The 16,962-nt window shown below is 44.4% G+C and overlaps 1 protein-coding gene across 2 annotated transcripts in view; it reads left to right on the top strand.

Annotated features, from left to right (window-relative positions):
* LOC141053061 (uncharacterized) overlaps nucleotides 1–16,562 on the top strand; it is a 146,419-nt gene extending 129,857 nt beyond the window's left edge. Inside the window, exons 1-2 of one of the 2 annotated variants that reach the window (XM_073550385.1) lie at nucleotides 14,768–14,958; nucleotides 15,069–16,562. In XM_073550385.1, coding sequence (XP_073406486.1) covers nucleotides 15,489–16,403 — 915 coding nt within the window. In that variant the 5' untranslated portion in view covers nucleotides 14,768–14,958; nucleotides 15,069–15,488 and the 3' untranslated portion in view covers nucleotides 16,404–16,562. Of the gene's footprint in view, nucleotides 1–14,767; nucleotides 14,959–15,068 lie in introns of those variants that run through there. The other variant, XM_073550386.1, reaches the window with a different exon arrangement.
* The last annotated feature ends 400 nt before the right edge of the window (nucleotides 16,563–16,962 follow it).

The following is a 16,962-nucleotide window of genomic DNA, read 5'->3' as shown; positions in this document are numbered from 1 at the left end:
TTCAGTATAAACTTATTACCCTCACCCACAAAGCCCTCCATGGCTCAGCACCACTCTACATCTCCTCCCTTGTTTCAGTATACCACCCTACCCACGCCCTCCGTTCTGCTGATGACCTGAGGTTAGTATCCTCAATAGTCAGAACCTCCCACTCCCGTCTCCAAGACTTTACACGTGCCGCGCCAATTCTTTGGAATGCACTTCCCAGGTCAATACGATTAGTCCCCAATCCCCACAATTTTAAGCGTGTCCTGAAAACGCATTTATTCAGACTGGCCTATCGCCTCAACACATTAACCTAATCTATCCCTGTGTGGCACAGCCAAAAGTTTTACCATAACCAGGTTCCCCGCATCATGTTCCCACATGCTTTATGCATCCATTAGCCCTCTGTGTCTGTACTGTTACACACTTAACATTATGGCTGGTCCATACAATCAGGGCAACTGTTACCACCCACCTTTCGTGTCTCCCTCTTTCCTCATAGACTGTAAGCTTGCGAGCAGGGCCCTCACTCCTTTTGTTATTTGTTATAATCTACTGTATGTGATTATTGTTATGCTGTAATGTTTATTGTCTGTACAAATCCCCTCTGAAATGTAAAGTGCTGCGGAATATGTCGGCGCTATAAAAATAAAATTTATTATTATTATTATTATTATTATTATGTGACAGGCTCGATGGCACTGCTGTGACCTAAGTGACTAGAGGATAAGGGAGATTTTGAATATCTGCACACACTTTTGGACACTGGACACTTTTGGATTGTGTGAGGCCCACTGATATCTCAGCGCTATGTGACAGGCTCGATGGCACTGCTGTGACAAAAGTGACTAGAGGATAAGGGAGATTTTGAATATCTGCACACACTTTTGGACACTGGACACTTTTGGATTGTGTGAGGCCCAATGAATATCTGAGCGTTATGTGACAGGCTCGATGGCACAGCTGTGACCAAAGTGACTAGAGGATAAGGGAGATTGGATTGCTTTTAAAAAAGCAGTTTGCGGAGCAGTGGGTAAACAGCAATGCCAGCCTGTCAGGAAGCCTTAAAAGGCAGCCCAACAACCAACACCACTGATACACCACTATATAGCCTCCCCTTGCACTGCACACACAGTGACTGGTGTGTTGTGCAGGCCAAATTGCTATCAGCAGCAGAAGCAGTTTTTTTTTCTTCTCAGCAGGACAAAAAAAAAAATTGGGATTGCTTAAGCAGTTTGAGGCCCAATGAATATCTGAGCGCTATGTGACAGGCTCGATGGCGCAGCTGTGACCAAAGTGACTAGAGGATAAGGGAGATTGGATTGCTTTTAAAAAAGCAGTTTGCGGAGCAGTGGGTAAACAGCAATGCCAGCCTGTCAGGAAGCCTTAGAAGGCAGCCCAACAACCAACACCACTGATACACCACTATATAGCCTCCCCTTGCACTGCACACAAGCAGTTTTTTTGTCTTCTTCCCTGCCTAACGCTCTCCCTACAGAATCAGCAGCAACCTCTCCCTATGCTAAGATTGGCAGAAGTAAGATGGCGGTCGGCGTGCACGCCCTTTTATACCCCCTGTGACGCCCACCAAAGCAAGCCAATCACTTGCATGCCCTTCTGAAAGATGGTGGTGACCCGTGCCTATGTCATCACTTTGCCCACAGTGTCCGTGGATCCTGATTGGCTGAAAAAGAGAGCAAAACAAACTTTTGAAACGCGACTTTGGCGCGTAAGTCGCCGACCTCGTGGCCGACCTCATCCTAGGGTCGGGTTTCGTTTCATGAAACCCGACTTTGCCAAAAGTCGGCGACTTTTGAATTTTTTCGACCCGTTTCGCTCAACTCTAGCGATAACCAGCGGGGGAGCCGGTCGGAGGTAAGTATCACACGCAGCGATATCGCTAGCAATATCGCTGCAACGTCACAAAATCGGTGACTTTACAGCGATATTGCTAGCGATATGGCAGTGTGTAACGGGGGCTTAACAGCCGGGGCACTGAAGGACACTAATGTGAGGCATTACCAGACCCCAGGAGGGGAGGAACTCTGTTGCCCTGGATTATAGACTTAAGGACCGCAACATGGCCTCATGACTTCGGAAGGGCCCCCGCTGAAGGGACTAAAGGGTCCACATCCCAGGAAGTGGACTGCTGCTCGATTTCGGCTACCACGGCTGTAGTGGGTGCGGCCGTGGAAAGTGTCAGGGAAAGAGCAGGAAGCCAGTGTTGTATCCATTGTGCTCATCACCTTTGTATTAAAGTTTATTCCCTGTTGGACCTCAGCTGTATCCTGGACTTTAATTGCCTGGACTGCCTTGGCTGTGGGAAAGCAAAAGTAAATTGTGTGAGCTACATCTGTCTTGTCTGTTTTTTATGTACAAGGGGGTTGGGGTGCTCGCTGACCGTTGACCCAGTGAACTCTTTTTGTTGACTGTGCCTTTAGGTGACCCGGCCATAACTACCACCCTGGTTCCTCCTTGTTACACTCCTATGGTTAGGACCTGAGGAACAGTATTACTTTGTTGATAAAATATGTACCCTGGGAATTTTATATGGCCAGCATGTGTATTGTTATACACTCACGCCCATGCAGGTTACTCTACAATATATACCCAGGTTACTCTACAATATATACCCATTTTAATGGGTAATCATACTTTCAAATAGTTTTTCACAATATGCTGTCCTTTGTTTACAAGAGTAATAACACTATATCTGGCAATTGTATTACTTGTGTCCTGCAGTTTTACCTATTTTACCCATTACTGACTCTAATTTACAAGTCCACTCTGAGTTGGTAGGAAGAGATTAGCTGCTATGATGTCTGCCATACACAGCATTGTGCTGAGAAAGCGATTCCTGCTCTTTATTTCTTTTTTAGTGCGCAGAGACAAGGAGCAGCATGGGAAAATAATATAAAGCAGTATTGAGCTGTGTATATGTGAATTCAGCTCTGGAGTTAAGTAAAAGACTTTTTAGAAAGATTAGCACCATCTTTTTTTCCTCACTCTGCTCCTCATTTCTCCTTTCCCTTCCCCTTTTCCAAAAGTGTAATGGGCTATGTTATATAAACGTTGGACCACAACTGTTTTTGACTTCTTGCCGGAACACAATAAACTATCGCTACAGCAAGACCTACAGTCTCATTTTCTTTTGTGGTGCTGAGGTTCCTTCCTCAACAAGTCTGAACCACGAGTCCCTCCCTCAAGCCCACAATTTTTTCATCGAACAGTGTACGAGTCTTTCTCCTTCTAAGGGGCTATACTATATAACACCGTCTTGGCAGACTGAGTTGTTGTACTTTCAGGGTGGAGGACAAGCTCAGGAGGCAGAGGCTGAAGGAATAAGTGCCTTATAAGTGGGGAAAGAAGCAGATTTCACGGATAAGATATATTACAAAATGTCTTATCTATTATATCCTGTACTATTGATTTATGCAGTGTTTTTTTAAAGTACAGATACCATTTAACCCCTTACCGATATTCGGCATACATGTACAGCACAAGTCGGTAGTGGGTCTATGGAGCAGGCTCACTGGGTGAGCTCGCCTCAGACCCAGCAAAAAATGGCTGTGTGTGGCATCCAGGAGCTACCTCAAAAAGCCATAAGTGGAGCTGTGCTCCACAAGCGACTGTTAATCTGGTAAATGCCGGTGTCAAACTCTGAGAGCGGCATTAACAGCGCTCTAGCATGGTGACGCATCATTGTATGCGCCAATTGGTGCTCCTGTGATGACATTGCTGGGTGCCATTGGGTTGCTTTGACAACCAGAGGTCTGTTGAAGACCTCTGTACCTGTCATTATGGAGCTTCCTTCAAACCCAGCCTGGGGCCGGGCTTCAAAGGACCGTGATTTTTATTCTATGCAGAAATACTGTGGTATTGCTGTATATACCACAACAAACAATCAGACGAATACAGGTTCAAATAATCAGGACTAATAAATACAGTGAAAAAAAAATATGGAAAAAATAAAATAAACATAAAAGTTCCAAGCACCCCCTTTTTCCCAAATCTATATATATATAAACGCCTTATCGTGTCTGTCTGTAGCCGAAAACGCGGGCGGCTGATCGGTCGCGGCTGCCCGGCCCCCACCAGGCTGCAACTAATCAGCGACAGGCGCAGCTGTTTGTAAAGGCAGGCACAGGCCTTAATCTGTAAAAAAGAGAATTAAAATTAAAAAAAGTTATTCTCACCTTCCGACGTCCTCCTGTCTTCTTTCCACGTGCCCAGCCTTGCGTTCCCAGTAATGCTTTGCGGCTTGGACTTTTTGTGCAGGGCCGCGGCAGTGATTGGTCGCGGCTACAGGGCCGCGTTGCTAGTTGGTCGTGGACAGAGGGCCACGACACTGATTGGTCGTGGCTACACGGAAAGGGGGGTGAGGGGACCATGCATACCAGGAAAGGGGGGGTGAGGGGACCATGCATACCAGCAAAGGGGGGGTGAGGGAACCATGCATACCAGGATTAGGGGGTGAGGGGACCATGCATACCAGGATTGGGGGTGAGGGGACCATGCATACCAGGATAGGGGGTGAGGGGACCATGCATACCAGGATTGGGGGGTGAGAGGACCATGCATACCAGGACTGGGGGGTGAGGGGACCATGCATACTACAAAAGGAGGGTAAGAGGACAATGCATACCAGGAAAAGGGGGTGAGAGGACCATGCATACCAGGAAAGGGGGGTGAGGATACCATGCATACCAGGATTGGGGGGGTGAGGGGACCATACATACCAGGAAAGGGGGTGACTGTGAGCATGCATACCAGGATTGCGGTGTGAGAGGACCATGCATGCCAGCAAAGGGGGTGAGGGGACCATACATACCAGCAAAGGGGGGTGAGGGGACCATGCATACCAGGATAAGGGGGTGAGGGGACCATGCATACCAGGATTGGGGGGTGAGAGGACCATGCATACCAGGATTGGGGGGTGAGGGGACCATGCATACCCCGAAAGGGGAGTAAGAGGACCATGCATACCAGGAAAGAGAGGTGAGAGGACCATGCATACCAGGATTTGGGGGTGAGAGGACCATGCATTCCAGGATTGGGGGGTCAGGGGACCATGCATACCAGGATAGGGGGTTGAGGGGTAGCATGCATATCAGGATTGGGGGTTCGAGAACCATACATATCAGGATTGGGGGTGAGAGAACCATACATATCAGGATTGGGGGGGTGCATTATTGCATTATTATTAAATCTTCAAAAATAAACTGCATATATATTCTAGAATACCCGATGCGTTAGAATCGGGCCACCATCTAGTTAAGAATAAATAAAATAAAAAAGTGAAAAAAATACACATATTTGCTATCGCTGCATCCAGAAAAGTCTGATCTATTAAAACATAAAAATAATTAACCCAATTGGTAAAGACACCGTAAACAAAAAAAAAAGTCAAAAATGCCAAAACTACTTTTTTGGTCACTGCAATACTTCAAAAAATACTGCAAAAAGTGTTGAAAATGTCATATGTATCTCAAGATGGCATCAATAAAAGCAACATCTCGCCCCACAAAATATAAGCCCTCACACAGTTCTATTAGCCATGAAATTAGAGTATTACAGCTTCGGAATATGGCGACACAATAAAAATATTTTTTTCTAAATTTAGATTTCTTTTCACGACTAAAATAATAAAAAAAAAGTTGACAAGTTTGGTATCGCCGTAATTGTACTGATGAGCAAAATCATATTCCAAGGTCATTTTTATCACAAAACGCAATGTTAGAATTGCAAGGTTTTTTCCCCCAATTTCACTGCACTTACATTTTTTTTCCATGTTTTCCAGTACACTATGTGGTAAAATGAACAAACTAACATTTCGGTCTGTTTAGACCTTCATCAGAACTGTGTGAAATATTGTGTGTGTGTATATTTCCATACAGTTCTGATGAAGACTGAAATGTTAATTTGTGGATTGCCAAAAAAAGTGTTATAAATTCAAACTATCCTGAGTGCCAGGTTTATTGTTACTATTGGATCATGGGTTGGAACATTACCTGGGCAGCAGAATCACTCATCAGGAGTAGAGATGAGCGAATTTGCTCGGGTTCCCTCTTATTCAGCAAGCTTTAGCGCTTGCCGAATAAGCTGTAGAGGGAACCCGGCTTCCTGGATCGCGACGGCCGATCAGGTGATCGGCGCCACAGCTACATGTGTCGCGGCTGTGTCACAGTCACAGCACATGCATTGGATAGCCCAACAAACAGACTCTCCATGCATGTACTGTGACACAGCCGCGACACATGCAGCTGCGACGCCGATCAGCTGACCGGCCGGCATGATCCAGAAAGTCAGGTTCCCTCTGCAGCTTATTCGGCAAGCGCTAAAGCTTGCCAAATAAGAAGGAACGCGAGCAAATTCTACATATGTGGTAAAATGAATGGTGTCACTCAAAAGTACAATTTGTCCCACAAAAAAAGCCCTCAAATGTCTACATGGACAGAAGTATAAAAAAAAATATGGCTCTTGGAAGAAGGGGATGAAAACATGAAAATGAAAAAATAAGACAAGTCTGATTTTTACACAACATTATGTTGAAAGCTGGAGTGTGTCCGGGTCGCCATTTTTTTTTTTTTTGTTTGTTTTTGTGACAATTACTTGCTTATACCCTGATTGACACATGAAGCCAAAGCTATCCTTATTAGGTCCTCCACAGAGAGTATTTGCCATTATAATGTGGATGATACTGATTATGGGGCAAATCTCAACATAATGGGTGAATGCTGTTTAATGCACCCCATCAGTTAGCCACCCAAAAACTATGCAAATTCCCTTTTATATTTCTAGAGAAAAAAATCTGATATAACTACACAGAAAATTACTTACTATAGCAGCCTTCTTCCCAATAAAAATGATCATGTTTTACTATACGCCCTGGTCGCTGGTCGACACCTAGTCCCAATTTATTTTTTATTTTGCTTTTTTCCTCTCTTATAATTTTTTTTATTATTATTGCATTTGACATATAGCAATTGAGCCTAAATAAGCTCCATAATGCGTCCCTTGCAGTGCTATAGATGTTTGCTGGAGACAGACTCAGACACATTTGTTGCTCTATTGATATGCAGATGATAGCTGGCAAAGATTACTGTTCTTCAGCACTATTGTGTGTTAAGAAAGACAATTATTTATGAGCATTTAGTTAATGTTTTTGGCACAATAGGAAATGAAATACTCCAGAGATATCGTCTATCACCTCATTAAAATTTTGGAGAATGTACAAGCTATACGAAGCATGAAATATACATTAGAAAAGTTATCCTTCAAATTACAAATCTCTTGGCATCTCTGGATCTACATCGGGTTGATAGGATCTCATTCTCTTTCTTCTTTTCTCTTAAAGGAATCCTGGCATATAATGTATGCTACCTAAACCACAGGCAGCATAAGGCCGGTTTCACACGTCCTGATATTTCCGGTATTGGAAAAATCGGTACCGGAGATATCCGTGTCTATGTGTCTGTGTGTCCATATGTGTACTACGTGTTTCACATGTGTGGTTACCGTGTGCCGCCCTTGTGCCGCATCAGTACCATACGGACGGACGCCAGGGTAGAAGCATGTTTGGATTCGCGGTAGCTCTGGTTCCGCTATAATTTAAATGTAGCTGTTTTCCTTTCAGGCCAGCAAAGGTTAATGTCAGTTTCCTTGCTGGCAGTTGCTGTGTTGCTGGTCAGCTGATGTGGGTGGTGACCACTCCCACCATCCTATAAATAGTCACCTGATGCATCAGCTGACTGTTGGTGATAGAGTTTTTCTCTGGAGACCAGCCGACTAGTTGGGAGCTCTCTGGTGCCAGCGTGTATCAACTGCTTGAGATCCTAGTTCCGTATCTTCCGGTGTGTGGAGCTTGTAGCGGAAGCTTGAAAGCTAAGTTTTTTTATCCCATCTTTGATTGTCTTGTTATTATCATTACCCCCTTTAGTTTACACCATCTGCAGTGGTGATGCTAGCGTCCTTGCTGGCCAGTGCACTAGCCAGGGTATAATGAGGTGACAGCTAAGGACTAGGCATGTGACGGTGGCAGGGGGAGGGACCAGCCTAGGGCATTAGGGAAGCTTAGGGATAGGCACAAGCTGTGTTAGGAGATGCCCCATCCCTTGTTCCCTTTTGCTAGAGCCTTCTTCTCCCTTTTTCCATCTCCATAGTTGGTGTTTGTTGCGCCGTCCGCTGGACTGACCCTTTGGGTCGTGACAGAACACCTCTCAAAGAAGTGGCAGGTCCCTTCTTTTTTCCACCTTAAGGTGAGTTCAAGACAATAAAAAAGCTTCTAAAGCTCAGTGTAGGCCCTGGCACTTGCCAGACTTTGCTCGGTGCAGAAGACATTGAAGTTCATATTGTTGTGCAGGGCTGAATTGTTATTTAGGAAGTAAACTTTTGTGTGTGTGTGATTTGATGTGTTTTCTTCTCCAGCACAACCTTACATCTTGTGCTATAGTTATAGATTACCAAACGACTCTGTGCTATTAAAGACAGATTATGGTTGGTTAGTGTTACATTATTATCACGTTAGTGGTTTGCAGCCTCATTAGTGTGGAGTAATGTTGTCGCTATCCATTTTCTATGTCACTACTGCAGCCCTAATAAGATCTGAAGCTAGTGATGTGACACGTAATCAATTTATAATGCATATTAGGTCTTCTCAGCCCGACTTCCTAATGTCTGCAGCCCGAGCAATGCCAGTGAGGAAGCTCATTAATATACAGAGAAGTGACAAATTCAGCCATCAATAACCTGATTATCAGTCACTCAATTTATCATGTACGAAGAAATTGCATTTAGGGCTTGCAGCAAACCAAATAGAGAGGTTAAGAATATGGAGTAGAAAAAGCTCCAGAGTACATTTAATCTGTATTTAATCTTTCCATTTTATATGTGTTGTTTATTCAGTACTGAAACTGGAGGTGAACGAATCACATCTTCATTGTATGCCCCGTTGGGTGAGAGTAGGGGATGTATTAAGCTGGCCATACACGTTAGCACATTATATTGGTGTCAGTTGAACGATGCTTTGGCCGATTGTTTGGCCAACAGCCATCTCATTTACCTTGCTCAGAGGATAGCCCCTGTGTGCACTATAAAAAAGCTGACGACTGACAGGAGAACAATGCTAATGGCTGTCTGAAATCGACATCTCTCCCGACCATAAGTTGGCTGGCACACCATACAGTTTAGATCAGTGGTCCTCAACCTTTCTGACCTTGAGAGCCGCATTCAGCTTAGAGAGAGGGTCACAAGCCACATTCAGTACTGAGAGAGGGTCGGAAGCCACATCCAGCTCCCCCGCCCTTCAAAGTAGTGTCAACCAAAGCCCCCATTACAGGTACTGTATAATGATAACCAAAGCTTTTCCACATAAATCACTCCAAAGTAGTACACTGAGATCCAGGGTTTCCCACAATACCCCCATTCAGTAGTCTTCAATCAAGGACTCCCAACATACTGTCACATCCAGCTTTGAGCACCTCCTCTAACAGGTAGTACCATCCTCCAGCATACCATACCTAAAACATCTCTAAACCCCTAAGACCAGTATATGTGCATCCAGATATGTACTTTTGTGCAGGGCTACTCACAAAATTCATCATTTTGAGATGTGCTCCTCATACCTGTTTGCTAGACCTGGACCTAATGCACTAAGCTGGCAGACAGTTGCGAGCCATAGTTCATGGGACCGCAAGCCACATGTGGCTCCGAGCTATAGGTTGGGGACCCCTGGATTAGATTATCGGATGAACCTGTCGATACTGGTGGGTTTGTCAGACAGTAATCTAACGTGTATGCGAGGCCTTTTATGTTTCTTTACATGGAATTTTTTGGAGGCAGAAGCGTCTGAAGAGTTTTTTTTAAGAGGAATCCACTTTGGGATAAGTTGCTTTCTTTGTTTAGTTTTTAAAGCTTTTATATTTTACATACTGTGTGTGTTGTTTTTTTTAATGGCCTTTGAAGCATTTTTTCCACAGGGTTTTGCAGCCTTCTCACTTGACTGTCAAGTTTGGAACAAATACCAGATTTGGAGCGAATTTCATGAGGACAAAAGTAGAAATTTTGTTGCAAGTAATATTTACACCACCATTTGTTCTTTTTTTCTTTCCTTTTTCTACCAGTTGTGCAATTTTTCTTAAAAATGCAGAGTGACAGAGGGAACGCAGCTCGACAAATTTACTGTGATGGTAAAATCCTCAAGTTGGTCTTAATAAAAAAACATAGTTGTATACTGGGAATCCTGAATTTTCTAAAAAGGACTTGTGTAACTAAATGTAAAGGTATAATATTTCGTAAAGGGTTTGTAAAGAATTAGAAAAGCATGGAGTCCCCTCTTGTTAAAAGGATTGAAATTACGGCTCTGCTCCACTGAAAGTGAATTGGGCTAAACTGTAATACCATTTATAAGCTGTACACAGGTGTGGCAGTGTTTTTGGAAGAAATTTGCTATATTTTTCAAGCCCCTCACCAACCATTTTAAGAAAGTTGCTCAGCTGTCTACTCACTCTACACTTTGCTGTTCTTTTGTAGAACATCCAGGAGTAATAATTGGATATACTATTTCTATGGTTTTTAATAGAAACTGTCATTTTGAGTTTTTAAGTGCTGGTTTCAGGACATTTAAAGGGATTGACTCAGTCATAACACATATTTATGGCCATTGAATGTGTCGCAAACGTCTAAGGCTGAGTTCACACGTTGCATTTTTTTCGCGCTTCCGCGGCGGTTTTAACCTCGCGATTTTGCCACGAAAACGCGAAAAATATGCATTCCATGCATTTCTATGGGATTCCGCAATGCTGTGCTAATGCTGCGATTTTTAGCGCGGTGGAATAGCTTCACGGTAAAAACCGCAGCATGCTCATTAATTTTGCGGAATCGCGGCGATCCCGCACCCATAGGAATACATTGTTCTGCTAACTTTCCGCTTGTGGCTGTGCACACCATGCGAAAAGTAAGCAGAACATTTGCGGTTGGTACCCACAGTCCGGAGGAGAGGAGACTGTCCTCCGGCCTTTAGGTACCATATCCCTGTAAAAAATAGAATTTAAAATCAAAAATATTGTTATTCTTACCTTCCGACATCCCGCGCAGCCTTCCCGCCTCTCTCCACGCTCTCGTTCTCAGTAATCCTTTGCGAAAATGCCCGCGATGGCGTCCGTTCTCGCGGGATCGCGAAGTCTCGCGGTCATTCGCGCGACGTCATCGCGAATAACCGCGAGACGACGCTGTCCCACGAGAACGTACGTCATCGCGGGCATTTTCGCAAAGGATTACTGGGAACGGCTGCGCGGTACGTCGGAAGGTAAGAATAACACCATTTTTTATTTTTTTTTTACATTTTATCTTTTACTACTGATGCTGCATAGGCGGCCTCAGTAGTAAAAAGTTGGTCACACTTGTCAAACACTGTGCTTGACGAGTGTGACCAACCTGTCAATCAGTTCTCCAAGCGATGCTACAGATCGCTTGGAAAACGCTAGCATTTTGCAAGCTAATTACGCTTGCAAAATGCTAGTTTTTCCGTGGGAAAATCGCGGGAATTTAAAATGCGATTTTCCCGCAGAATGGAATTCTGGAATTCTCGCGGTAATTTCCGCGAGCGTTCCGGTATGTGTGAACTTAGCCTAATAGGTGTGGCTCCCACCACTTGAATGCTCTTCTATGTGCAAGTCCCCTGATTGAGCTCCGCTTTATTCTGAACTCCTATAAAAGTGAATGGAGACAGAGCAATAAAGGCCACCTGTCTGTCTGTGACTGCAGGTTTGGCATCAGTTGGAAAAAGAGATCAGAAGACCACTACTCTAAAGACAGAGATCTAGCAAAGGCTACCTTGACTTCGATAACATGGCAGTAAGATCACCCAGCATAAAAAAAGTGTAATTAGACACGTAAATTGATATCAGTCAATGGCTTGTGCAATGTGAAGCTATCTTAATCCTCTTCTTGAGTGATATAATTTTCTGTGAAAAGTTAGCATGATTGTGAGTCATGATAGCCATTGCTACATCTATAAGTATGGGTCCCTACCAGTAGATCAAGCTTCTACTAAGCATTTATGGCATATGATAACGCCGTTAGCTATGGATCAATATACAGTACTGGGCAAAAGTTTTGGGCAGGTGTGAAAAAAATGCTGCAAAGTTAGAATGATTTCAAAAACAGAAGTGTTAAATTATTTGTATCAATTAGCAAAATGCAAAGTGAATGAACAAAAGAGAATTCAAAATCTGATCAATATTTGGTGTGATAACTAGAGTTGTACAAATTTTTCAAAATTCGGTTCAGATTGGCACCGAATATTGTGTTTGCAATATTAGCAGAACCCAGCCAAACGTTGTTGGAGTCAATAGGAGTAGAAATGAACGAATATGTTCGGGACCGATCATGAAACATAAATTCGTCATGAATAGGGTACCAATATGGAGTGAATATGGCAAATTCAGATTCGGCGACCTATTCCAAACATATTCGCTCAACTCTAGTGATAGCCCTTTGTCTTCAAACCAGCATCAATTCTTCTAGGTAAACTTGCACACAGTATTTGAAGGAACTCTGAATGGAGACTGTTCCAAACATCTTGGAGGACTAACCACAGATCTTCTGTAGATGTAGGCTTTCGCAAATCATTTTGTCTTTTTATGTGTAATAGTCAAAGTCCATTATTTTATCTTTTTTTATGGTAAAAAGTGAAACAAGTTTTTTGGCTTATTATTTATAAAGATATCTCCAATGTGAAACAACTTGCACTTTCCATGACTAGGTACTTTAGAAGTTTAAAATTTTTGATTAAGAAATGCTTTGTTTTTATTCTCTAACCTTTGTTAAAAAGTTACATTGTGTTAAAAATCACTTTTTATTCCATTTTTTATTTATTTTCTTTATGACATGTATATTTTTAAGTTATTCATTGTGAATTTCAATGTGGAACACTTTTCCTATATTTGTGTAGAATCGTTTTACATCAGCAAAGTTAATTTTTATGTTTAAAACTCTGGTTTATCTTTGTTTAGTTCTATTTTCTAAAAAAAAAAAAAAACAAACTATTTTTCTTTCTCTCTCCGGGGAAAGATGGATGGGAGGGACTTAAAAAAAAACTAAGAGTAAGAGCTGGAGATGTTTTTACAAAATAAGACATAACTCCATGTCATTCCAGAAAAAGTGCTCAAGTAAGGCCTCTTTCACACATCAGGTTTTCGGCGTCAGGCACGATCTGGCGCTTTTGACAGAAACCGGATCCGGCGAAATGCAATGCCGGATCCGGTTTCCCCCCCATTGACTTGCATTTGCGCCGGATCGCGCCGGATGGCCATGCGTTTCATCCGGTTTTCGCCGGATCCGGCAATGTGTCGTGATCCGGCATCTGGAAAAAACGGCTACTGTAATGTTTTTTGTCTCCGGCGAAAAAGCCGGACACGCCGGATCCGGCGCGTCCGGCTTTTTCACACAATGAAAGCCTATGAGCGCCGCAATGCGCCGGATCCGGCGAAAGCCGGATCCGGCGGCCGGATCCTGTTTTTTGGTCTGAGCATGCTCAGTAGCTCTGCCCACAAGACATATATAAAAGCAAGACAGTGGGACCCACAGCCACACCCAACATGCCACCCAAGAAAGCAACCAAGCGAAGCAGGAGAAGGCAGGAGACCACTGCAGCACCATCAGCACCACCACCACCCCAAATGGAGCAGCAAATAGAACATGCTGAGGAGGGGAGGCCAGCAGCAGATGAGAGACGGTAATTATCAAATCACCCATTCCTCCAAACTAGGGCTATTGAATATCAAGATATTCATTGGCCCTTTGTTTCTCTTTATTCAACAGCCGCCCAATAGATGCAGCAGCAGCAGCAATGGCAGCAGCTGGAACACCACCCACAGGCATGGAGTGTGGCCACCAGGAAGACAGCACATCATCTTCTGGGAGCCCTCCCTCGCATCGTCAGCGTTTGACGGTAAGTTTTTATTTCCAAAATCCATCTTCTCTGTAATATATGTCTATTCATTGCCTTTTATTTCAAAACAGGAATCACAAGATGAAGAGGAGCTCCCAGAAGAAGAAGGAAGGGGTGGACAGACACCTGGAGTGGGCTCACAATTGGTAAGTTTTTTGCATCAAACGCAGAAACACAACATCACACTACACACAACACATAGAAAACAATGTTCTGCAGACCACACACAGCAAACAAATGCCTACATCCAAAGACATAACATTTTTTGTTTTCTTCTCTAGTCTTCCCAATCTGGTGCTCGGCCAAGAGGTCCTCGCAGTGCCTCCCAGGGTCGTCGGCGACAGCAACGCGGCGGTCACCAGCGTGTAAGTATAAATATTTTTGCTTTGTTTTTTTGCACTTTTTATTTCATTTCTTATGTGGAGGCTAATTATGTTATTTTTGTCTTTTTCTTTAACAGCCTTCACAGCGTGCTCCCGACTCTGACGGTGAGGATGGAGGACTCGATGTGGACCACCTCATCGATCTCGTCAGAGAAAGGGAGCCGCTCTGGAATATGGCTGACCGCCGCCACGCTGACCTTATCGTTACCCGACGACTCTGGGAGGAAATCTGTTCGCTCCTTGTGGGCCGCTGGGAGGACCTCGATGTTCTGGCCCAGATTAAAGAGCGTAAGTATATACAGTACCGGTTGCTTGATGTAAACCAGTGTTTCCCGAACTCCAGTCCTCGTGGTCCCCACGGATCATGTGTTCAGGATTTCTATTTACTATGGAAATCCTGAAAACATGACCCCTGGGGACCATGAGGACTGGAGTTTGGGAAACACTGATGTTGTATACTAACCACTCCTTTCTCGTTTCAGGGAACAGAATTGTGAATCGGTGGCGGTCTGTGAGGGATCGTTTCAAGAAGGAGTTCAATAAAGAGATGCGGGCCCCGAGTGGATCTGGAGGACGCAGGAGCAAGTACAAGTACGCAGAAGCCCTGTCGTTCCTCCGGGAAACAATGGTCACCAGAAGGTAAATATTACACACCACATGTGAAAAAAAATGTTAGATGTAATTTTTTTTTTCAGCCAGGGCCATACCATGTCAGTATTTTAATTGTTTTTTTTCTCTTTATTCCACAGCACGGTGAGCAGCACTCGGGAGCCTGCACGATTGGACCCTTCTGAGGCGATCCCTGAGGAGACCGGCACCGAGGGACACTTCGACCGCCCCGGTACATCTGCACCTTCCCAGCCTTCCCACACATTCGACCCATCTGTCCCATCCACCAGCACAGGAGCATCGTGGCCGCCTACATTACATGAAGCTGCTGGTGAGGAGATCGCTTTCCCTTTACCCACCCTTCTGCCCCTGCCACCTCTAGTACACCTGCGGGTACTGGGCGGCAGCGGCAGAGGGATCAGGAAAAGACTTATGCGCCAGAGTTCTTGCATCTGAATGCATCTTTCCAGAACTGTCTAAAAGTCTTGTCAGAGCAAATCTCCGCAGGCTATCAGCAGATCAACTCCAGCATTCTGGAGGTGAAGACACTTCTGCAAACCATGCATTCAGAAGCAAGATCTTCGCCAAACCACACCTTTTTCAGGTCTGTTGTGGAGCGCATGGAAACGCTCTCTCCTGCCCAGCAGATGCATGTAATGCATTCATGCCACGCTGCTCTCCAGCAAGTTACCTCCCAACCTCCTCCTCCCACCACAGTAGTTCCTCCACCTGCACCCCCTCCAGCCACTTTCCATCCTCCCCCTCCTATTACATCTACACCCCCTCCAGCCACTTTCCATCCTCCCCCTCCTATTACATCTACACCCCCTCCAGCCACTTTCCATCCTCCCCCTCCTATTACATCTACACCCCCTCCAGCCACTTTCCATCCTCCCCCTCCTATTACATACCATCCACCTCCAGCCACTTTCCATCCTCCCCCTCCTATTACATACCATCCACCTCCCCAGCACCATCCACCTCCCCAGCACCATCCACCTCCCCAACACCATCCACCTCCCCAGCACCAGCAACCTCCCCAGCACCAGCAACCTCCCCAGTACCAGCAACCTCCACAGTACCTGCAAACTCCCCAGTACCAGCAACCTCCCCAGTACCAGACATCTCCCCACTTCCAGCAACCTGCCCCGTACCAGACATCTCCCCACTTCCAGCAACCTGCCCCGTACCAGACATCTCCCCACTTCCAGCAACCTGCCCCGTACCAAACTCCTTCCCCATACAACTTGCCATCAACATCATCTGCTCCTACAGTCCCTGCCCAACCCTCCACTCCACCACCCACCACCTCTTCTGCTTCCCACATGTCCACCCATTCTGTAGTTTTTTCCACACCTTCACCTCTAACTGTTCCTTCCCCACCACGATCCCAGTCCTCTCTCCACACTCCCAGTGTCGAAGTGTCCCGCAGCCCCTACAGCAGTATTTCCACCACACACTACACAGATTTATAATGTGTGTATTTAAATAAAAATGACCAGTTTTATGGTTTCAGTTTTATAGTTTCAAAGTTTTATTAAACAAGTTTATTAAAATTTTAAAAAAGTTTACTAAAAAAAACATTTTTCAATAAAAGTTAAATTATTTTACACTGGTTGTCTGTCATTTCTTTCTGCGGCGAAAAAGGTTAAATACAGGGTATTTAAAAGGTGAAATGGTATTCAAAACTAGGTAGATAACTGTGGGTAAATTTTAGCTTTTTGCCACAGTTGTGTTCCTGGTTGTGTTTGAAGCAAAGTATTTCAAATAAAAAGTTGTGTTTATTGTTGGTGATTTCCTAACAATGTACACAACTTTTGTTAAAAGGTGAAATACTTTGCATAAAACACAACCAGGTACACACCTGTGGCCTAAAGCTAAAAATAGAGACCATGACAAGATAGCCAACTTTGGTTGGCAAAGGTATATACTGTTGGTACAGAAGGTACACAAGTTTGGTTGGGCACAAATCTTTCACACTCTGTCATCCTGCCAGTGTACTCTGCCTTGAGGTGACATAAAGTATAGTGCAAA

Source organism: Dendrobates tinctorius, unplaced genomic scaffold (assembly GCF_039654945.1).
Source record: "Dendrobates tinctorius isolate UK_male_01 unplaced genomic scaffold, ASM3965494v1 ptg000165l, whole genome shotgun sequence".
Taxonomy (NCBI): domain Eukaryota; kingdom Metazoa; phylum Chordata; class Amphibia; order Anura; family Dendrobatidae; genus Dendrobates; species Dendrobates tinctorius.
Note: the sequence above shows the minus strand (reverse complement) of the source record. Positions and strands in the feature narration are given on the sequence as shown.